Here is a 24,077-nt window from a genome sequence, read left to right on the forward strand (position 1 = left end):
ATCATACTCTGGTCTAAAAGCATAAATTAAATTCTGGACCTCCTTAGTGGTGGAGGAATATGTGTATTCATACTAATGAGGCTTGTTATAATAAAGATAGTAACTACAAGCATAAAAATTAAAAGTATTGCTATTAGTGTCCCTATATTTGACGTGGTGAAAACAGCACCGTGCTCCCGACTATGTCAGCGTGCTGGGTAATAATAATGAAGTGCAATTGTAAACAGCCTTTATAAAATGCTCTACAGTGCTGATGCCCAACCATGTTTAGGCTCAATCCCCTTTGATAAAAAAGTGTCTACTGGCTTTTTCACAGTTTACATACTGAAGGTCTCAGTGTTGTGAGCAGTTTAACCAAAGTGTGATATGTAACGTTTCCGCATTACAATGTCTAAAACTGACTAGATTTATATAGATTGTTGAGTTGTGTCCCAGATGTTTCCAGCAATTTTAAAACCTAGTTTCGAATCTGTATTTTAATCAATGTACAGTAATGGTTTGTTTCATTTGGTCACCTGCCAGTGGCGTCATATGCTCTTATGTGTGTGTCAGCATTGGGATTTTCTGACAAATTGACTTTTAATCTGGTTTTACGCATTATTTCTATGATACATTGTTTAGATCTTTTCCCCTATGAATTTTAACCGGATGAAGGATTTTAATCAATGGACTTCTGAACCTTCAGGTATTAGAGAAACAAGCTCAGCACAAGTTTGCGGCAGCTTGACTTGCACCCCCTATGAGACATGTTACATGGCTTTATTCTGTGTTTTCACTGGTTTTAGTCACCTGGTTCCTTTGTCTCACGGAGGAGAGCTCTGCGGATAATTCAGCTCCTAGTAAAAACCTCCTTTTGTGTGTTCATTTAGCAGTGAAACAGAAGGAAGAAAAAACAATCAGTGTGCCTCCATGGAGGCCAAGTGCTGTTAGGTCAATGGAGACATTTGTTGCGTGCGCACTGCCCTCATTATGTAACTCAGGGAGACCTACATTGCTCTGCAGCTCATTACCAGCCACTAATATATTAGTCTTCATCGCTACTTGAGCAGGTTTACGTTACACAGAGGAGGTGCCCTTGACTACAAGCTAATGCATAGATTACTGATGGCTTTGTGAGGAGTGGGGTTAAACACTGAGTGATATTCAATATTTTATTATGTATTTAATATCAGCCTGTTGTGTTGTCCCACTGCTATAATTGAAGTCCACTTACCAAAGCTACTGCACATAACAAGCCTGTTAAACCTGCAAATAAATAACATTTCTGGATTGATTTCAAATTGCAGTCATTTTTTTTTTATTGCTTTAGATCCATCTTTTTTGGTGTTTACCTGCTTGTCAGGACATTAAGATGTTATTATTATTCCTAAAGACATTTTTGTCAATACAACAATAAAAACACACTATACCAGCATTATCTAAAGCTAGAAGCAAGCATAAGTTAGAGGTATCACTGGGATGTAAAATGTGGCATTTGCTCTGCAAAGAAGGAACAAATTTCAGATTTTTGCGTGAATTATTACACTTAAATGATGTTTAAACTATCGTTCATGTTTAACTGTTCAACTTTTGGTCAGCTTCTTGTCAATATGATTTTGGAAGCTGGTTTTATCTGACATCAGTTTTCCAGATTTAAATAACAATCTCTCAAATTGACAATTCAAACATCCTTTGTTCCCTACTGGGGATTAGAGCAGCTGTGTGCTGGCCACATGACACATCCAGCACTTCCAATACTATCATCCTTATAATTGTCATAATGTGTTATAGAGAAGGTGGAGGACATCATGGGACAGGTGTAAAGACAGGCTGTGATCGAGTTAACAACCTGTCATGTGCTACAGCGAAGCGGCTCCACCACTGAGGAATGTCAAGGGCCAGAAGGGTGTCAGTAATGGGTGCTGACACCCTCTCTCGTTGTGTATATTTTTATGTGTGTCAATGTGTCTCTTTTGTTTCCATAGATCCACGGTGTGTTGAGAGTGGTGATGGAGCCGTTGCTGGGTGATATGCCTCTTGTTGGAGCACTGTCTCTGTTCTTCCTCAAGAAGCCCGTAAGTCCAGATGATGAGATTTTGAAACAAAAGGAGGTTGGAATGGTGGACATGAATTTGACTCAAAACGATAATTCCATTGGTCAAATTACACCTGAAATACAGTATGATGTATTCCTTACATTTCACAGCCCTGACGTCTAGTTTAATTTCAACCAGTTTTTTCACTTGCTGGCATTGCTATCGACATTATCTTTGCTCTTATAGTGTAAACAATCTACTATCACCTCACAATGCGTTTCACAATGCCAGTTGCATGTCCAATATTGTTCAGTGCACATCATGCCATTAATATTCCTGTTCCCATTTGGCAGATTTCTCTACAACAGGCACTCAGCTCACAGTGAAGATGTAACTGTAGGAAGCTGAAGTGAGAAGACAGCAGCACTAGTTAGTGCAGCCCCACATGTATACACATGCACAACATCACACATGCATCTAAATACTCTCCCTGCTTCTGGACAAGGGGATATATAATTGGTAAAAAGGAAGGACAGAAACGTACAAAAACAATTTCCTGTGGGTGAAAAAATAGCAACTCTGTGGAATCCCAATAACTCATCATCATTCCGTCAGGGAGCCATACAAAGCCTGATCCTGAGTGCCAAATGAAACATTTCCACACCATGAGAGGTCTTGGCCATGTCTGGCTGTGAGATTGCACTTATGCGACTCAGTGTAAATAAAAAGATGTAACACACATTGCTAAAGAGATCTTCCACTTTATATGATGACTCATGAGTCCAACAGTGGAGGATATCTATTGTGACCACTCATATCATAAATTATGTATGATTAATTAACAGTATGAATGTATTCATACTTTTTTGTTTATTTTATTATTCAATCAAATGTCCAAAAATGATCACATGTACGCCTGATACCATTCTTATATCGTACACCCAATATGAAGCTACAGCCAGCATTTGTTCATTTTAGCTACAACACTTGACACAAGTAGAAACAGCTATAAGCCTGACTCGTGTTGGATTAAATAAAAATCCATTGCAGTGACTTAATGGGATGTTTTTACTTTTCTTTTCGTACAGATGAAACATATTGTATTGCGATATTGTATTCATTTGGCTTTTGTTTGCCAGCCTCTTCCCTGCAGAGTTCAGTGCATCTGCTGCAGTGTAAGCAACGTGGCCGAAAAGTAGGGTGGGAAAGGCTCATTAAGAAAACAGTATTCCTTCAGCTTGGAGCCAGTGGCAGATCAAAGCTTACTGAGGGGTTGGATCTGTTCGTCTGTATCCCAGGCCTCAGCTGACGCTTCTTACACACACCTCTTCCCTTTTCCAGATATAAGATGCCAAATTAATCAAACTGGAGAATAGTTTTTGACTCTTTAATAATTTGTTTAAGTCAGTACTGATGATACCATAGAAAATTGCTTCAGACTCCACTGGACTGATCCTGCTCTCGTAAATATTTTAGCAGCAGGTGCTATTGTATTCATTTCTATAGAATGATTTATGCTTTTTGTCCTGTCAAATATATGAGGCCAGAAAAGATGTTGTTTTATATTTTACTTACAATTTACTGCCAAACAGTGAGATAAACACCAGACAGAATAAGTCACAGTTTTTTTACAGTAGGTTAAGAAGTGAAAGTTTTCCACAAAAAATGTTGATTTATATTGTTTTGCTGCAATTTGTGTTTGACTCTGCTGTTATTAATCAGTGGGGTTTGTTGGCCAGAACAAGAAGCTAAGTGATAAATGTAGCACAAGGGGCAGGAAACAATATAGTTAAGTGCTGGGATGAATTCATCATCCACATCATCCACTGTCTCTGGTGCGCTCTCCTCTCAAGACTAGTGTGTTGTATTGTATAATTGTGATGACTTTGTTTTATTCTATGGTATTTTCTTGTTCTCAGGTCTCAGGTTGTAGAAGAGATCTTACTCTCACTGAGACTGGCGAATTGAATGAAATAAAAAAATCTTTTGCTCTTTTAGCTTCTGGACATAAATTGGACCGGCCTCACGAATCTGCTGGACATTCCAGGGCTCAAGTAAGTCAATTAAAACTGGCTTGACCTGCTTATCAAGAAAGTGTCTTTGAGTCTGAGTGAGGGTTGAGATTTCAAAAGATTTGAGTAGGTAGGAGGTTTGTAGCATCTGGTTTCAGGAACCTGGACACATGCGTACTTTTCTTTCATGCCATTAATCACTTGTGCATTACTGCATAGTTGGAACCATCTACTGTGAATCATTTTGAACACATTCTACCATTCCAAAATTATATATTTTAAGTATATTCTGAGCATGTTTTGGGATTTAGGGATGGATTCAATGTCAGCTTCACTTATCAATCACTTTGACGTCCATATCTCAAAGTTTTAAAGAAAATGAAATGGGTGATTTAGGTAAAACTGTTTTTTTTCTCCCTCAGGCACTCTGTAAAAAAGCACTGAAATCATACAAAATGCGATCTTTTGGATATATGTTTTTATGTCCACATTACTGTGAATAACCAGATTAAGATAATCGTTTCTTGATCTAACTGGGCTTAAACAGGTAATGTGCTGTTGGTAGACTCGGGTTGTTGTATGGGGTGAGCAGCAATCAAATGAAAGTTGATTAAGAGTTGCCAACTGCCCAACACAATTACTCGCTGCTGTGTTGAGTGGTTCCTACATCATTTACACCCTAAATATTGCGACACTTGCATAAGTGCTGCATGTGATTGTCTGAGATTAAATCTGCGTGTCTTATACCCTGCTGGTGAGGGCAGAAATATTGACACAGGCAGAGCTCATTGGTTGTGTAATGGATCCGCGTCGCTTGTGCAATGCAGTATGTGTGTGTTTGTGTGAACACGTGCTTGTGTGAGTGGCTGCTTTGGTTTTTGAGGTTCCAGCTGCAGACCGACATCAGCTACCTACTTGATGGCTTTCCCAGTGTGCCTTTCTTAAACGCTGTTTTTGTTATGCAACATACTCTGTGCCTTACTTGTTTATATATATGTTGCAATATGTCATTACTGATTATTTTGTTTTACAAATCATAATAATAAAAAGATTAAGTATTTGCAGCCGTGCCTGCAGCTCTGTGACACTGTGCTTGGACAGGACATTGCTTTGGGCTAAATGCTTATTTCAGCTTACTAAAATGCTCACAATGACAATGCAGGTTTAGCAGGTATAATGTTCTCCTATAGGTTTGTGTGTTAGCTTGCTAACATTTGATAATTAGCACTGAAGCTGGAGCTGATGGGATGTTGTTTGGTTGTTTAATCATGAACCAAAATATTGACCAAATTAAAATTTTGATCTGATGAGAGCACTGGAGGAACAGTGATTAAAATTTCTCCCATAGGGAACATGAATGTGTTTACCAAATGTCATGGCAATTTATTCAATATTTGCTTTGACATCTCACTAATTAAAGTGTCAACTAGAAGGGCACTCAGGAGAAATCATACTTCTGCCAAAGACCTAACACTCCCCTTAGCATCAAGATCCATAAATTTTGTTTTGAGTCAATATGTAAAAAAAATACCCTCTCTCGCAATGTTAAAGAAGTGATACGGAAATTCCTGGATTTGCCCGATTTTCCAGATCCAGGAATTTAATATGTTCTTTCTTGGCCCATGCCCCATCCTTCTACCAAGTTTCGTGGAAATATGTTAAGTAGTTTTTGTGTTATACTGGTGATAAATAAATAAATCACAAACTAACAAACAAACTGTCAGGGATGAAAACATATCCTCCTTGGCAGATGTAATGATGGTGGTGCTAGAGGAAAAATTAACATATCACCAAAGTGATCTAAAATGTATCCTTCAGGGACCATCAATGTCTTGTAATCCACCTAATAGTTGTTTTAGAGATATTTCTGGACCAAAGTGGGGGACCAACACAATGACAGCTAGTAATTATAGTTCTTGATTGCAATTTTCCAGCTGTGCCACGGCAGCTCAATGAATAAAGAAAAGCTTGGTGGTGCTCTGCCCTCGCTGTCATTGTGCATCATGCAATGTTGAATCATTAGGGGATCAGATAGACATTCAGAGGTTTCCCGGTGAGCAAAAGCAACATGCTTGGACTGACTCCAGTTTTCCTACGATCTTCTCATATGCAAAGTAGAAATATACTGCACTAAACTGAGATTAAAGGAGAATATTTATAAACCAAGGGACTATGGTCTTATAAACCAACTGTCTATTAAATAATTCATTGCTTCATTCTCTTTATCTTCCTTTCTTCACCTCTCAACCCTCCCTCCTTTCCTCACAGTGGCCTCTCTGACAGTCTGATTCAAGATATAATCTACAGTTATTTAGTTTTACCCAACCGTGTCACCATTCCTCTGGTCGGGGATGTGGAACTTGCCAAGCTACGCTTCCCTATGCCAAAGGTACAAATGCATTTTTAAAAATGCTTCCAGTTAATTCCCATGTGTTTATAATGCTTCTTTCAACGGCCGATGTTCTTATGGTGAACTACAAACCATCCAGGGAATTCACGGTTAGTAGCTGAAAATCCTAGATTCGGTTCATAGTGCTTTCCTTTTTTTGTAATGAAGTTGTTTTCATGGATTTGAAGGTATCACTCAGCCTTAAAACAGAATGAAACTTTGAAACATTGCTACTGTCTATATCCATGGCAACACGATACACACTTTCAGCATTTTTCAGTGCAAACAGTGCCCCTGATGATGGTATATTATTTTAATGAAGATATCAATTACAATTACATTACATTAATTTGCCCAAAAGTGCAAGAATCGAGTACATAAGTGCTTATTTAGATTTTTATAATGATAACTTCAGGGAGTAAGGTGCAGTCTGAACAGGTGAGATTTCAGTCTGCAATGGAAGCATTGAAGGGATTCTGTGTCCTTATGTCAATGGGGAGCTCGTTCCACCATTGAGGAACCAGGATGGAAAAAAGACGGATTTAGATGAGCGGTGGCTTCCCTACGGTCGTAGTGAAGGCATAGCAAGCCGTTTGGCATTGCAGAGCAGAGTGGACGGGCTGGGGTGTAAGGTTTGACCATTTTCTGGATTTAGGACGGGCCAGTCATTTGCAACATGGTAGGCGGGTACAAGTGCCTTAAATCGAATTCGAGCCACCACCAGTGCAGGGTGGACCGGTGTAGTGTGGGAGAATTTTGGTAGGTTGAAGACGAACCGGGCTGGATGAGCTGCAGAGGTCGGATGGCACATGTCGGCAGACAAGCTAGGAGGGATTTGCAGTAGTCCAGGCGTGAGATGACAAGACCCTGCACCAATACCTGCGTCGCCTTCTCGGTGAGGAACAGACGTATCCACCTGATGTTGTGGATGATGAATCTGCAGAAGCGGGTCGTCACTGCGATGTTGGCAGTGAAGGACAGCTGGTCGTCCAGTGTCACGCAGGTTCCTTGCAGTTTGAGCAGGGGTCACCACAGAGTTCTCAGTGGTGATGGAGAGGTCTTTGGTGGGAGACGCCTTCCCTGGGAGGAAACGCATCTCAGCCTTGTCCAGATTGAGTGGTGCGTCGACATCCACTGAGAAATGTCAGCCAGGCATGCAGAGATTTGTGCTGCCACCTGGGTTTCAGATTGTGGAAAGACCCCATGAGTTGTGTTTCATCTGCATAGATATGGTAGGAAAAGCCATGTGAGTGAATGACAGAGCCTAATGACCTGGTGTACAAAGAGAATAGGATGGGGCCCAGAACAGAGCCCTGAGCGACCCCATTACTGAAGTTGCAGGGTTTAGACACAGATCATCTCCAAGTAACCCCTTTAAGTGTGGTCCTTGAGGTAGGATGCAAACAGGGAAAGTGCTAAGTCTGAGACTCCCAGTTCTTGGAGGGTGGGGAGGAGGATCTGGTGGTTCACTGTGTCAAAAGCTGCTGAGAGGTCGAACAGGATGACAACAGAGGGGAGGGAGGCTGCTCAAGCTGTGTGGAGTTCCTCTGTGACAGCTAGCAGGGCGTCTCTGTGCCCTGACTTGAATCCGGAATGTTGGGGGTCAAGGAGGTTGTTCTGGTGGAGTTATGCAGAAAGTTGAGTGAAGATAGCACATTCAAGTGTTTTAGATATGAATGGTAGAAGAAACACCAGTGTGTCATTTTTACATCGGATAGGTTGAGTGTGGGTTTCTTTAAAAGATGATTCACAGTTGTCAGAGAGTTATTGATTAGGTGGGTGAGGAAAGGAAGAAGTTCAGGAGCAATAGACTGAAGAAGGTTAGAGAGGATAAGGTCAAGGGGACAGGTGGTGGAATGGTGGGAAAAGACCAAGGATAGTAACTCACTAGGAAGGAGTGGTAAAAAGCGAATAGAGAAAGAGAGAAGGACAGGTAGTGTCAGTAGGAGGTACAGGGAATGAGGAGCGAATGACGTCTATCTTTTTTGCAAAGTAGTTTCGAAGTCGCTTGGAAGAAGGGTGGGGAGCAGGGGGAATGAGGAGGGTAAAGAAAATGGAAAAGGTTTTTGGGGGTTGGAGAAGGAAGACATTGTACACAGACACAATCATTCTACATATTTTTTATTTTTCCTTGTAATTCTTCCACTATGACTTTAAAATGGAATCTTGTTAGGTTATTAATGATTAGTTAATTGACGGAAAATTAAAGGGCAATCAATTAATCTTCTGTGTAATTAAGCAAAAATTGAAAAATATATCTCTCAAATATGAACATTTGCTTTTATCCTCTATTGCAGAGCATATTTTTATATATAAGTTTATTAAATGTAATATACTATGTAAAAAAATATTAACTTACAGTTGGAATTTCAGTGATTTCATTAAATGAACATTCAATTGCTTAATGGAATACAGCATTAACAGATCAGTTGACAATGAAAATAATTGTTTATAGCAGCCCTAGTGAGATGTATATACATTTACATGCGCAATCTAGTTTTATTGGAAGTTCTACAGTCCAGGAAGATAAAGGAAGTTCACAAGTTGTACCCTTCACATTTACATGTATACAGAGGCTAATCTAACAACTTGTGGTAACAAGCCACAGTTTTCTCTCATAAAGCCTCACACAGTAATAGTATGAAATGTAATATCAACTCCACTGTGGCCTCGACATGTCAGAGGCTGCTATTTCAGAGTGGCTCCCCTTAATGCTGTGCTCTGCATGTGTCCACAGGGAGTCCTGAGGATCCACTTTTTGGAGGCGCAGGATCTGGAAGGGAAAGATACATTTCTGGGAGGGCTGATCAAGGGCAAATCTGACCCATACGGCGTCCTGCAGATCGGCAACCAGCTGTTCCAGAGCAAAACGGTGAAGGAGAGCCTTCATCCCAAATGGAATGAAGTTTACGAGGTAACAAGTTTGGAATGTCTGTTGGAGTTTGGGGTCAACATTTACAATATTGTAGTTTGAATACGACTTTTACTGTAATTTGGAGTGTATTCTAGCAAAATTTTATATCAACATTTATAATCTTGCTTTGAGGATAACAAGCATCAATGTGTTGTTGTGTTCATCAGGCACTGGTGTACGAGCACTCAGGTCAACATCTTGAGATTGAGGTGTTTGATGAGGATCCAGACAAAGATGACTTCCTGGGAAGGTGAGTCTCTCTCAATTTCTGCTCTGATACTGTCAGACATACATCAGAACAAACAAGTCCTGCTGCACCGAGCAATGAGACTGATGATTAAGAATAAGCTTTCTTTGTAGTTGACCAGCAATATGTAGACAAGCTAAGGATCTGATATAGCAATATATATCGAAAACTAAACACAATGTTGAAACCTTGGAGGGAGGGGAGGTTTTGAAGGTATCTGTGCTAGCAGACATCAATTAAAGTGAAGCGGAGATGTTATCCCACAGGCTCAAGGGCAAAGTCAATTATTTTGCCCCAAGGCAGTAACACTACACCCAACGCTGGCCACACAAGGCAGTCAATCGGTAACTGGACCAATTAATAGTTGCGATTTGTCCTTTTACTGTTTGCCATCCAAATTTAAGTAATACTGTGTCATTATTCACAGCCTCATGATTGATTTGACTGAGCTGCACAAAGAACAGAAGGTTGATGAGGTAAGACACTTTCTCTGCCTGATCCAATTTTTCTTTTAATTAGAGTAATAAGAATTCTTTCAAAGTTTATAAATTACAAACAGTATATTGGGAATATGCTTATTCGGTTTCTTGTCCAGAGTTGGATGAAAGGATATATAGCCCTCTGTCTAAATGTATATATATATAATGCCATAGCCAGCAGCCAGTTAGCTTAGTTAAATGGTAGATGGACAGTATTCATACAGCGTTTTTCTAGTTTTATCGATTACCCAAAGCACTTTACAGTACATTCACTCACATTCAGCGCTCCTATTTGCTGCGCTTTTTCTATCACATTCATACACTGCTGGTACAGCCATCAGGGGCTTGTGTTTTGCCCAAGGACACTTCGGCATGTGGATTGGAGGAAGCAGGGATCAAACTACCATCGTTCTGCTTAGTGGACGACCCTCTCTTTCTCCTGAGCCACAGCTACCCACATAGCTTAGCACAGACTGAAACGGGGGAAATACCTATTCTGGCTCTGTTCAAAGATTGCAAAATAAGCCTACCTGCAGCCCTTATGTTCACTATTAAACCAATGAGATATAAGGTGTTAATGAGGGAGCTTCTGCGGTTCTGGTAGGTGGTTTCTAGACTTTGTTCTTCTGGCTAAGCTTCATTTAGTGTGCAAGCATCTGAGAGATATCAGTCTACTACAACGGGTCAGTCCACCCACTAAGCAAATAACTATATTTCCGAAAACGTTGAACTGTTCTTTAGGCTATATCCATATTACTACTTTTTCACATCACTTTTGCTAAGTTTCCATGTGGCATCCACACCACTCAGGAGTTTCCAAGGACCTAAAACAGAAAAGTTTGGAAATCTGTTTTAGTTTGAAAACTCTGGTTGAGCGTTGTAGTCTGGATGGACAAAATTAGAGAAGTTTGGAAACGATGACGAGGTTACCCATATTCACTACCTGATTGGTTCTTATCAGACATCCCTCGACTACCAGCAGTGAAGACAAAATGTTGTAAATACTTAAATATGTACTAGTTCCACTTCTTCATTGGTCCAAGAAAAGAAACCCCTGCTCTTCACCGTTGTTGTTTCTCTGTCGTAGTATTTTACTAAGTAAGCAACTCTGCAATAAGCAACTGCAGAGTAGACAATCTGCAACATGTTTACTCCGCCAGGTGCATGGCATGCCCAGTGAATGTGAAATGTCATGTGATATATGTTTTCAGGAGTGTTAGTATAGAAAGGAATTAATACTTAATGTACTTTAATGACTAAACTTTGATGTTTTGTTACATTATTCCAGTGGTTTGACCTGGAAGAAGCACCTACTGGGAAGCTACACTTAAAACTGGAGTGGCTGTCTCTGCTCTCCACTCCTGAGAAGTTGGACCAGGTAAACAAAAGAAAAAAAACATTTTCCGACTACTCTTGCTTTAACAGAGCAAAAGAAGTGTGTCACAGTTTATGCATTTGATAGATGTCAGTCATCATTCTCTGAGGGTTATGTCTGTGCTGTCCTTTTCGTCAAATCAGGTGTTACGAAGTGTGCGAGCAGACAGAAGCCTGGCCAATGACGGGCTGTCGTCAGCACTGCTGGTGATCTATCTGGACTCAGCAAAGAACCTGCCTGTAAGATACTGCAATCTTCACTTTGTTTTGATGTTGGCAATGCTATTGTTCTGATACTTTAGCTTAGTCCTTCAGCACTAAAATATAGCATTAGACTTATGTAGGCTTCTTGTTCTCCACCCACACACACCACATTTAGCAACACTCTGAACCAGTTTAGTAAGAAATTCCATTGTAGCACTCCTGTTTAAATAAGGATTAATGGTCTATGTGCAGCAATGCCTCACTCCCCTGTTACCATAGTGTTTCATGCTTTGTGTCAGACTTGAGTGAGTTCATCAGTTTGCTTTTTATGTTCTCTGAAATTTATTTTTTGTAGTGAACCACACAGCCAGGACCAGTTGATTCATTATTTTCATCTTCCTAACTTCTTCACACCTAGTCATAAAAGACCAAATGTGCATAATGGTTGTAGCCAATAGCACCAATGGGTCAGTAGGTTTTTAGCAAGTTGAATAAACTAGTCATTACTGCTCAGCAATTCTGTTTCATATGAAAAAAAATAGCTGTTGTCATATGAGAACCCTGAATCTTTAAGACCTCAACTTTCCAGGAAACCTTCTGAATTTTAATGTAATGAGTTTTAAAATGCTGTCATTGCATCAAAGGTTATAACGAGTCTGAAGTCCTTTGGTTTAATATCTAAATGGGATTTAAATATGACACTTTTTGGCAATCTCAGTCCTCATCACTCTTACTCTCTTTTCCTCTTTACCCAAGAGTGTCTTCACCGGCAGCTTAGGCTGTGGAAACTTAAGTGAGAGGAGAGCATCTGGCCTAGTCTTTTGTGAGAGCAATACTTCAGAGTATAGAACAATACTTGTGAGTCCACCAGAATGTTTGCATCCCGATGGTGTTAGCATTAGCAGTGTGCAATGATGTGGCTTGAACAGTAACAGGCGTCCTTAGAAACGTGCATCTCCAGGCATGTGTTAGCTGCATGACCGTAATATCTAATGAAAGTTTTTTGCAGTCTCCAATAACCATTAGATTTTTTCTTGATTGCTTGGGCACACTTAATGAGACTGGGATCCACCTGATCTTTATCCTCAGCACAGCAGAAGACTTCTCTTATCAACTCTGTTCATACTTTTTCTTTTAAACCTTTTTTACACCCTCTGTGTTGCTCTTCGCAAACATGAATCAAAGAGGCCAAAGGCAAGTTATTAGTACAAAAAGTACTTCACTAAGTGCACTAATAGAGTATGAAAGCTAAACCATATTAAATGTCCAAATGTGTCTAGTCTAGATGCTCATTGTAGGTCTTACATGTCAAAGACACTTCATTGGCGCATAAAGACCTGCATACAAGAATCAAATAATCAAATTTATCTTTTTTACTGTATTTCAAAAGGGCACCTCAAAAAAAGGGGCAGAGTGCAGCCGGATTTTTATCTCTGGTAAAATCATCTTGGGAGAAAATAATACAGCTTTAATTCATGGTGTGATCATAGTCTGTATATGAAAATGGACATAATGAAGCCATCACGTAAGTGCTTAAAACCTGTATTCTCTGGAATCACCATTAGATCGAGACTCCACGGTTTCTATAGAAGTCTATGAGAAAATTACTTCTCACTTGATTCATAACATCAGTGAACATTTTTCTGCAGAGTTTATAGCCTCAATCGCTTCTTCCAAGTCTTCTTCAATACAGCATCATGGTGAAGGTGGGCCGCAGTTAACAAGCTCTCAGTCAGACCCAACCCCAATCCTACTTCCAGTTGCAAAAAACCCAACATGGCGCTGATCAAAATGCAAAACTCGAGGCTTCAAAATGGTAGCTCACAAACCAATGGGTGATGTCATGGTGGGTTGCCACTTGGCTGCGATAATCTTGCTTGCCTTTTTTTGGCACATATAATGGATAAAAACAAGTTGTGAAGTTTTGAGGAAAACTTTTGCTTTTTTAGCACATGTAAGATGTTTTGTGAGTGCTTGAGCATTTTACAAACTAAATGTGTCATTTTGGACAGTGTGCCTCTGTTACAGTCTGCGTGTTCATTGTTTGGAAAAAGTGATGTCTCAGTGAACAGTGTGTACGCTATCGAGAAAAACCAACAAGAAGCAGACACTTAAACAGAAGACTCAGTCATGCAAGCGTCTTATGCCTGCTTGTTTGGCTATTCCAGATGCTCAATTCAAGGCTAAAATATCAGACATGGACAGAACAAACTTCTCGCTGGCAGAGCTCATTATGATCTCTCTCTGTATTAGTGGGCCAATTAGTGTATAGCTGTATGCCTTCAGAGAGCCTGTAGCTTGTTAAAAAAGTCCCACTGTCACAAACTGGCTCGGCCAAGTCTTCCATGTTGAACTTAATATTCTGAGCTGTGTTTACATTGTTAGCTCCCCACTGCATAACCAATACCATCCCTCACACTACTTTTTTACCCATATCATTCATGTTTCAGTGATATTTGATATTTGTCTGGGTTTTTCTCATGCCTCGTAACCATGCCAAATCACTCCCGTCCTACTAACTGTGGGTGTGATTTTTCTCCCCCAAATCTCCTTATGGCTTAAAGAGCAACTTGTCAGATTTCACCTATGACGGGTTGAAGCAAGTCTCAGTCTTTAAGGCCCTGAAGGTAATTTGTGAAAAATGGACTGCATGTGCAGATTACACCCCGTGTCTCACCTGTGTTGGCACTCAGGCACACCATCCAACGTTGTGATTGTGAAGATGATGATGATGATGATGAAAGTAAATTGTCTTTTTTTTTTTTTAAATGTGCATGATTGTGGCTGGTTGCATTGTCTGTTTTGTGTCTTGGTTGTGCTGTGCACCTCTTTCATCTTATTTGTAATGATAGATGATTTCCAGGCTCATGTGATTGTGCATGCAAGAGTCTAATGTTGCACTGAGATATTACTGACCTGAAAGGACAAATTTCAGTCTTTAATCTGTATGGTTGATTGAAACTGTGGCCACTTATACAGCATTCATATTAAAACTGAAGTTGTCATTCTCCTGCTTATACAATGGTCCCCACATGTTCTTATTTCTAATGAGCTACAGGTGAACTGGGTCAAATTATTTTTGACCTCAGCAAACACACAAAGCAGCCCATACTGTGTTTCCCAGGTGTAGACGTTGATCATGTCGGAACTTATGTTAAAGTTAAGTTTTTCAGGACAGTGATCCAAGTTTGTCAGGCCAGCATTTCTGCATTACTTGTTCATCATGGGCAGCATAGGAGGCAGTCAGTAAGGCTTTACAACTTGAGAAAACTTAAAGGAGACATAATATGCCTTTTTTTAGTTTTTCCCTTCCCTCTAGTGTGTTATATAGGTTTTTGTGAATGGTAAAGGTCTGCAAAGTTAAAAAGCTCAAAGTCCGTGGAGCTCCTCTTCCAGACAGAAAACATTGCTCCTGAAGCTCCTGAAACACCCCGTCAGTAGTCTGGCTGATACTGCCGTAAGATGGTGACATCACCATTTTACAGACGTGCTTAAAGCATGTCTAGCAGCTATTCTGGCACGCTCCCAAATAAGCTGGGTAAAGCAGGAGCGAGAAAACTTCCTACACGCGCTTGAAGTGCTTGACAAATCACAACAGAATGGGCCAGCTCGCCAATTAGAGCAGACTGGGCTTCATTGGGAAGGGGGGGATTACAGAGAGAGGAGCTAGAACCAAGGTTTTCAGACAGAGCCTGTAAAGAAGAGCTGCAGGAATGGACAGTATGAGGAAACTGTTGTGTTAACTGAACATCAGAGCATGTAAACCTTTCCAAGTAATATCCCAAATTATAATTCTGAACCTGAATATGAGCATAATATGTCTCTTTTAACATTATTACAGCTGGGAATAAGCAGGTAGCTAGACTCTTTGCTCCAGTTTCTTCCAAAGAGGACAAAGAAATTATCGAAACGTTCTGTCGAACGCATTTTCTATTGATAACGTGTCCATCGCGATACATATCGTTATCGTTCTATCGCCCAGCCCTAATTTGTGCTCTGTGGGTAATTATGGAGAACATGTTCGCTGTGCCTCCCGGGTCTCTCTACATCGTGTTTGTGCCTTGTCACGTGCGACTGTTGTCATGGCAGCGCAACGCCGTAGTTGTGCAGCAGACCCGGGGAGGAGCGAGGCGGAGCTTTGCGGAACACGAAGGGAGGGGGGCGAGATGTGAGCAGGAAAGCGCTGGACTCGACCATAGTCTCACAGGGCTGTTTATATAAAAAGAGGAGGGTGCTGTGTGGCTTGATCCTTGAGGTGTTTTGACATGGAATGGCAAAGACATGTAGTGCACACACCTGAAAACCAATGTAACTTGTGTAAAATGGGGCATAATATGGGCCGTTTAAGTTACACAAACTCTTCCTCGGACATCAACTGCCGCATTGTTCCAGGTGCCATGAGTTTTTTCTTGCCTTTAAAATTTCCAGGACGTTTCAAGTCTCCCATTGTCACACATGGTGACACTCCCTCAGTGCAATGTTAGTCCAACAATCAGTTAAAACTCACTGCTCACCGTGTGTCAGTTTTGTTTGGCGTGACAGGGTAACTGGTATAAATACTTCCAGTAACTACCTGTTATCCCAGCGACCAAAATGCTGCCTTTCTGTGACTAAGTCTCCTTGTGGGTGTTTTGCCATTATTTGACATCAGAAGAGAAATTTAGAGAACAATGGCAAATATTCTGGATGAGGAAGACTCTGTCATTGAGGCTAGACTCAACAGTGAGGTGCAAACCAGTGTAAGCTTCAGTACAAAATGTATTCTACACCACCACAATGAAAATCTTGAGAAGGAATCAGCAAAAACATTTTGACTTTTGCATTTTAATGATTCAAATACATCGGCATATTTATGAGTGAGTGGAAAACAGACAAATCAAAGTCCCATCAATTTTTTCGCCTTAGTGAAAGTCTAATTGGCCTCCCTGTTGGTCCCTAGATTAGAATTTTGATTGGCAGAATTTGACCTATGACTAATTGCCTAGGGCTACACAAGCTGTCATTTCAGTTTTCCTTCTGCAGAACAATAACTATGATTAAGTTAACCCATACAAAGAAACAAAGGTCTACCGTATACACTAATACAAATATAATGTAAAAAACCTGTACATGTTAATGTTTTTTATGCTAAGTGCCTTCTCAGTTCAAGTTGTAGCATATTAAAGAGTGGGATTGTGTTAAGCAGCTTGCATTTACAATGTGGAGCTTAATTCTAATGTCAAATTTAAGCACTATCCTCAAATGAAAGGATGGATTAACAAGTAAGTTAAGACTTTCCATCCATTGTTATTGTCCCTGGCTTGTAGATGTGTAGGGTATTATTATTCTGTAAGGAATACTGAATAATACTTAGCTGTCAGAACTCTGCATACTAAAATTAGACTGCAGAGGAGATACAACTTGGCAGTCTCCTTGGTAGCCTCTCTGCCTGCAGCCCTGTTTGCCATGATGGTAGTAGACTCCTCCACCATTGAGTGCTTGATAAAGACTCCCAAGAAGCTTCTGTTTGAGTTTGGGTGTAATTATATTGTCTGTTACTGATGGTTTTGCATTGTGTGTCACTGAGGAGAATCAGCTAACACGCCTCTCTCTGATTCTCTAACAGTGTGCAAAAAAGACCAGCACTGAACCCAGCCCTTACGTCCAATTCACTGTTGGACACAAAACACTTGAGAGTAAGGTGAGTCATAAAATTATTAATCAGTGTTGTCACATTTTGATTTTGTCCTTGCTTAGTACCGCTACACTGGTGTATTGATTTGTGATATGAGGTTATGTAAAAAGCATTTTTACAAGAAAAGATTGAATAAAGCAGTTCCCAGACTATGTGTCACGTTCTTACTCATAATGACACATTAAAGTCTAAACTACACATCTTACTCTTTACACGTCTCCCTTGAGCTTCCTGTTTCCATAGTACTTCTCTCTGACTGTAAAACTGACAATAGAAAGTAATTTGGCCAATAGCAAAAAACTTCACCTCTGTGTTTTGCTGACTTTTATTCGTTGTCCTTTTTTGGGGTCCTGCAGATTTTACTGCTGGATGTATAACAATGATAATAACAGGAACTTTTGTCCTTATTAACATCCAATATATAGAAATATGTAAATGAAAAATATGAAAATGAACAAAAAAAGCACTGTTATTACACCAAATAAAGAAATAATATGGTAAAATTTTGAACAAGATTTATGTATATTATTAATTTTTCGACATCCTCAAACATACTTAAAGTTTAAAAAACCTCAACTTCATAGTCACTGCTCCATTTGAGATTAGACTTAAAGTACAGAAACAAAACACTGAAAAATTTGTCACATTACTAAATTTTTTTCTATGTAAACCAATATTGTGGCTAATTGAACTAATTAAATCAAACAGTAGTTTAGGAGAATCAATAGAGCTGATTAGAATTTTCAACAACATTATTGTCTTAAGTTGAATGATGGAATTAAAATTGTTGAAATAAAAAAATAATAATAAAACAAATCGTTAAAATTAAAACATATACTCTAGTAAGGTATGGTTGGTAAATAGATGCTTGCCTACAGAATACCTTATTTGTGACGTTTTTACATTGAAATCAAATACAGCACTTTTTACTGAGTAATCAATTTCTCCAGATGAATTGTGTTTTTAATTAGTTCTGTCTTTTAATTAACAACTAACAATCCTTTCTGTCCATAAAGATCCGATACAAGACCAAGGAGCCTCTGTGGGAAGATTGTTTCTCATTCCTTGTTCACAATCCCAGGAGGCAGGAGATGGAAGTAGAGGTTATTCTGCATAATGACTCGTGACAGCATGTATTTTTTACAAGCACATGCTCCACAGAGTGGAAATTGCTGATGAGCAGATCTTCTTCCTCTACGCACAGGTAAAAGATGACAAGCACAAATGCACTCTGGGTAACTTGACAGTGCCTTTGAGCAGCCTGTTGGTGGAGGAGGACATGACGCTGACTCAATGCTTTTCTCTCAAGAACTCCGGGCCATGCTCCACCATCAAACTTAAAATGGCCTTGAGGGTAAAACTTTCTTCCTTCTCCCTGGTTCTGTGTGCACTAGTGATGGTTGTAAGTGTTATTCATTTCAGACAGAGGAAGCCAGGACAGATGCTCTGTTAATTCAAACAGAAATTATTTTTGAGAAGGTGTAAAACAAGTGAAAAGAGATGGATGATAGAAAAACATGATTGATAAAAGAAATAATATTATTTCCCTGGCTCTTAATAATACATTCTGGTTCATATTTTTACACAGTCTTCACTTTTGACTTTAATTGTTTTAGTTACACTATTGAATGGGGTGACGCGGTTGTAGACATCCACAAATCCAATAGTGAACACAGTCACTAACGTTCCCCTTAAACTGTGGCTTTCACAGTGGGAAAATACACAGGATGTGTTTGTTGTGAACAGGTTTGTTTTTCACTCAATGTGTAACTTCACATAGTTAATTAATCATGTGGTCCTTGTCCTTCAAAGTATGGAGCTATGGTTGCGACTATGTTGTAGGGCAGAGCCCCACTGAAAAAATCATCCATACCAAAACAAAGTTTCTCCATGTACACAATTTTCCACGTTTATGCGTCATACATTGATTATATTGCTACCTATTGTATAGGTTAATAAAAAAAGTTATTTCAGTGATTTGTTCTCAATTTAGCGCCCCATTGTCGCTGGCAGATTTATGATATCGCCTAATGGTCTAAGATAAGAACTGCAATAAGTGCGGATAGAGGCTGATTGGGGCAGTCCTGCCCCACTGCTCTACTCTGCAGCCCCCTAATGTTTTCTTGAGATAGTCCGGGTCACGCATTTTAAGCCTTACTGAAGAGATGGCGACCAGCAGCTACTCAGCATCTGCTGTTTCTATTACTATACAAATACCATGAAATTCCATATCACAGGACAGATTAAATGCATTATCAATGCTGTCAATTGAAAAGCGATTAATGCATGACATCCCTGATTTCAATAAAGCTGTGATCGGTACATTTTCACATCTACATCACAGTTCCTACATAGGTGAGGTGACGGGGGGACTTGGACATCTAGTATTTATTTTCTGTTGTTCAGCCGTGTTTATAGTGGGTTTTCTTTGTCAGGCGCGCCTGTTATCTTTGAATCGTGTTGACTACTGTGGGGTTATGTTCCTAAACTAAGATTTGATATTCACTTTTTGGGGGGAGGAGTTTAGCAAATGACAGCTTTTTTGGCATTGTTGTGAAAATGTTCAATTGTTGGCTTTTAAAGCAAATGTGTATTGTCCAAATCATTAATATAAAATAACAGTCATTTTATTAAGATGCCTTGCACCATATTATATTATTGATTATCATTTCAGTTATTGTAAATCCATAAAAACTGAAAGCCAGGATACAATAGCAAGTAAACTGCTTTGTCCATAAACTAAATGCATTATCTTGTAATCACAACTGCTCAAATTACAGTATCTTGACAAGAAATTGAATGAAAAAAAATTATAAAACTTACACAGCATGTTATTACCGTATTTTGCTTAATTCTAGTTGATTGTTTTCCAATAATATCCTCCCATGTTGTCTTTCTTTAGATTCTGTCCCTTGAGAAGCAGGTATCCTCAGACCAGCCTTCCTCCGTCCAGGTCAGGAAATCCAGTGTGCCACAGCCAAACACAGCCCCCTCCCAGAGACAGTCAGCCTCAGATTCCCCGCTGCCTCCACCCACACCACCACCCCCTATAGATGCTTCCACCCTAACCCTCCAGCACAGGGACGGCGAGCCGTACTCTGCCAGCCCTCTCCGCAGTATCTCGAACCTGAGCACCCGCATGTCTAGTTCCCAGAAACACCTGCCTCATAAGGAGTCCACACCCAGCCTGGCCTCGGATATCTCCCTGCCCTTTGCCACTTTGGAGCTTCAGCAAAGGCTTCGTCAGCTGCAGAAGTAATGGCAGTTATTTATATATGTTTCCCACCTGTCCTTCAACACATTTCTTTCTCTTGCTATTACTTTCCTCATTTCAGGGATCTTAACGGGGTTTTTTTTGTGTTTTTTTTTACTTTGTTTTAATTGTGCATTTCCTTATGTTATAATCTCACTTTGATTTATTTTAATGTGTATCTTTTACCTGTCAAGCAATCCATCAGTCCCTGTTTACGCTCACATGCCCATGCGCTGTATAAATTCAGCCTGACACTGACTGTCTTTGGTGTGGTTATAGTGGCTCGGCTTCCGGCCAGTACCCCCTGGGTGAGGTCCAGCTGACTGTTCGACACAGCTCCCAGAGGAACAAACTCATTGTGGTAGTGCACGCCTGCCGGTGAGGTCCACAGCTGACATCATCCTCTTAATTTAAATAGTTTTGTTCTGCTGTAAAGGACACAATAGAAAAAGTCTGTTTTTAAGGACTTATTTTCTTTTACTTTTACACCTTGTTTTTGGCTCATGTCTCAAGTCATTGAGTGTGATTTGTGGGTAAAGATTCTTCAGTATACTAGACCATCTTGGTCATGTGCTTGGCAACTTATGAGTGAAACAATTTTGTCCTGCGTGTCCTCAGTAACTTGATAGCTTCCACCAAAGAGGGCTCAGATGCCTTCACCCGCCTCTATTTGCTGCCTGACAAGAGCCGGACAGGGAGGAGGAAGACCAGCACAATGAAGAGGACCCTTAACCCTGTTTATGATCAAACGTGGGTTTGTAGAGTAACTCTAGCTTAATATGGCTGGCAGTTGCATGTTTGTAATTTAAAAAGTATCGATCAGTGTTCAGATGAGTGCTGTTGCTTGTTGGACTTTACATCTGTTGTGCTCTAATATTTATACCTTAGGTTTAGCCGTTTGTAGTTATAGTGTTAATGATTATGTTTGATAGAGCTTTGGCGCTACTTTGTTATCTTAAGGATTTTCTTTTATTCTGTCAGACTTATAGACATCAAGATCACAAGCATTTACACCAAATGCACATCAAATTTTAAATTACGGATTATTTGGTGTCGTATTTTCCAGAAACAAATACTTTCTTAGTAACAAATATTTTACTATGGCCCCTCTGAGAGAAGATACAATCATATCAATTAGTGTCAGTGTGGATTTTATCCCCTCAATTTTCTGTTAGCTGTTAGGAATGTTATCGATGTTTTAAGACAACGAATTTAATACAACAACAATTATTCAAATTATCAACTTATCTAATCAACAACTTTAATTCGTGTAATTATTCCATGATAGATTTGTGTCATAAAATATGCATGTACGTGTGTGTCTGTGTGTGTGTGTGTGTGTGTGTGTGTGTGTGTGTGTGTGTGTGTGTGTGTGTGTGTGTGTGTGTGTGTGTTTGTAGGTTTGAATTTAGTGTATCTATGGTGGAGCTCCACAGGCGAACTCTGGACGTAGCAGTGAAGAATGGAGGAAGCATCCTGTCCAAACACAGAGGGCTCTTGGGAAAGGTAACATCGGCAGGTTTATCGTTTCTGGTTGTTGTTAGAAGTTTTTTTTCTAGAAGCAGAACCAAACAAATATGCTTTTGAATCTCAATGTCTTTCCTAATTTCTGTTTCGAAATTGCAGGTGTTGGTAGATTTAAGTGGGGAGGATATATCAAGAGGATGGACGCAGTGGTAAAAAAAAATTTTATCTTTGCCTTGTGCAGTAGTGAGTGATTTCTTTAGTTAATAACAGCCTGTTTTAGTACATTAATATATATTTTTTTTTTTTTCTTGCAGGTATAATTTGAGTGAAGATGGATTGTCAACTCAAGGCATTACAAGTATTCAGGACTCTCTCCTCACATTGTGAAACCACATTTCGGTTGTAATATAGTGATCTTGTTCATCCAAGGGCACATCATAGTGTTGTTGTCATGTTTATTTTTTAATATAGTTCACAGGAATTGTTTCTGCATGTAAGTTTTTCAAATATTTCCTTTTATTATTTCACTAATGGTCATGATTTAACGATATTTTCACATATTGTAATGAAACACACAAACTCTGTTTTATGTAAATATTGAGTTGCTTATTCATAGTTACCAGAATTTGCCGGGGCTTTTCATGAAATTATATTTCCTTAAAGGAAATGATGTTGAAATCTGTGTAAATGTATTGTTTTTTTTGTCCGGTTTGTTAGAATGGAACAAATTTTTCATGTGTTAAAAGTCTTTCCGAAGGAACAGATGCAATCACTTTGGCTTGCAGTCTTGACTTTTTTTATCTTTCTTCATGAAGTGTTATTTGATTGTTTATCTCTTATTGTTCTTTATGCTTGATTACAAACATGGAATGCATATATAGAATGAATGAAATGATAGTCTTGTATATTTTAGGAGGACTTTGTGCAATATTGGTTGTTCTGAATATTGTCTCAGATACTAAAAACTTGAGGGCATTTTAGGGCTATGAATAAATGCTGTATAATATGAATAAAGGATACTTGAATAAGGCTTAGATTGTTGTTCAAACCAAATGAGCAAACTGAAAAATATGGAACAGAAACAACAATTATTTTATGAGCGTGTGTGTGTTTTGCCATGCAGTTGTAACTGTTTGTCTGAGCTTTTGAATATGTTCTTGTTATATATCCTGTGCCTTAAAAACTCTACTAATTTTTGCCTTCTTGCATTTATTATTTTTGAATGATTGATGCCTCGTGGCTTTTGAGGAATAAATTGTTTCTCTTCTGAAAATCGTCTCAACTGTTTTAGAGGTTGGTCTTATTAATTATTTCCACATTAGATGAATTGCATTTTGTTTTTTGAGAGTGGAATAAAAGTAAAATAGGTGTTTCTTCAAATGTTAAATTACTTTTTTTTTTTAATTAAATGAATTAAAAAGTACAAAAGAAGAAAAAAAGTTGGCTAATGACATTGTGCATAATGTTAGGCACCCTACTTTCACCCATTTGCCCTGCAGATCACAGCATTTTTAAGATCCACCCACAGATTTTCAGTGATGTTCATGCCAGGGGACCGAGAGGGCCGTGCCAAAAGCTTCTGCTTCTTCTCCTTGAAGTAGATAATGGTGGCTTTTTTAAGGCCTGCTTTTGATCATTGTCCTGCTGTTGCCACTTTTCACTCCCATTTTCTTGATAGACTGAATTGATATGATAATTATATTTCTTGTAACCCACTCTTCCCACTCTGTGTGAAATGTTTGTGGTTCCCCTGGCAGCCACACAACACCAAAGTATAACATTTACACTGGGCAAAAGGGGTAAATTCCAATTGAATACAGGATTTAATACAGTCTTATGTCACAATTACCCTTTTCCCTCTATTTGTGAGTTCATAACATAGTAAAATCGTATTACCCTTTAAGAAAATCTTTTTTAATGCATGCTTGTTGCAGGAGGTGTATTTACTTCTTCCCACTTCAAAAATTAAATAAACATGTAATGTGCTTGAACTATATAACATTATGTTTCGGTTGGTCGGTGTGGTGCTTGAACGAATTCAACCTTGCA

At 39.3% G+C, this 24,077-nt stretch overlaps 1 protein-coding gene across 3 annotated transcripts in view; it reads left to right on the forward strand.

Annotated features, from left to right (window-relative positions):
- esyt2b (extended synaptotagmin-like protein 2b) overlaps positions 1-23,221 on the forward strand; it is a 31,847-nt gene extending 8,626 nt beyond the window's left edge. The window contains exons 6-23 of one of the 3 annotated variants that reach the window (XM_035619713.2): positions 1,965-2,054; positions 4,014-4,069; positions 6,296-6,416; positions 9,154-9,330; positions 9,498-9,580; positions 10,005-10,053; positions 11,345-11,434; positions 11,575-11,670; positions 12,391-12,492; positions 17,240-17,314; positions 18,325-18,411; positions 18,513-18,662; positions 20,211-20,563; positions 20,841-20,939; positions 21,180-21,311; positions 21,962-22,067; positions 22,188-22,237; positions 22,343-23,221. In XM_035619713.2, the coding sequence (XP_035475606.2) occupies positions 1,965-2,054; positions 4,014-4,069; positions 6,296-6,416; positions 9,154-9,330; positions 9,498-9,580; positions 10,005-10,053; positions 11,345-11,434; positions 11,575-11,670; positions 12,391-12,492; positions 17,240-17,314; positions 18,325-18,411; positions 18,513-18,662; positions 20,211-20,563; positions 20,841-20,939; positions 21,180-21,311; positions 21,962-22,067; positions 22,188-22,237; positions 22,343-22,415 (1,989 nt within the window). In that variant the 3' untranslated portion in view covers positions 22,416-23,221. Of the gene's footprint in view, positions 1-1,964; positions 2,055-4,013; positions 4,070-6,295; positions 6,417-9,153; positions 9,331-9,497; positions 9,581-10,004; positions 10,054-11,344; positions 11,435-11,574; positions 11,671-12,390; positions 12,493-14,198; positions 14,262-17,239; positions 17,315-18,324; positions 18,412-18,512; positions 18,663-20,210; positions 20,564-20,840; positions 20,940-21,179; positions 21,312-21,961; positions 22,068-22,187; positions 22,238-22,342 lie in introns of all 3 variants that reach the window. The other 2 variants (XM_035619714.2, XM_035619715.2) reach the window with 2 other exon arrangements.
- The last annotated feature ends 856 nt before the right edge of the window (positions 23,222-24,077 follow it).

The sequence above is a fragment of the Scophthalmus maximus genome, chromosome 21 (assembly GCF_022379125.1).
Source record: "Scophthalmus maximus strain ysfricsl-2021 chromosome 21, ASM2237912v1, whole genome shotgun sequence".
In the NCBI taxonomy this organism is placed as follows: domain Eukaryota; kingdom Metazoa; phylum Chordata; class Actinopteri; order Pleuronectiformes; family Scophthalmidae; genus Scophthalmus; species Scophthalmus maximus.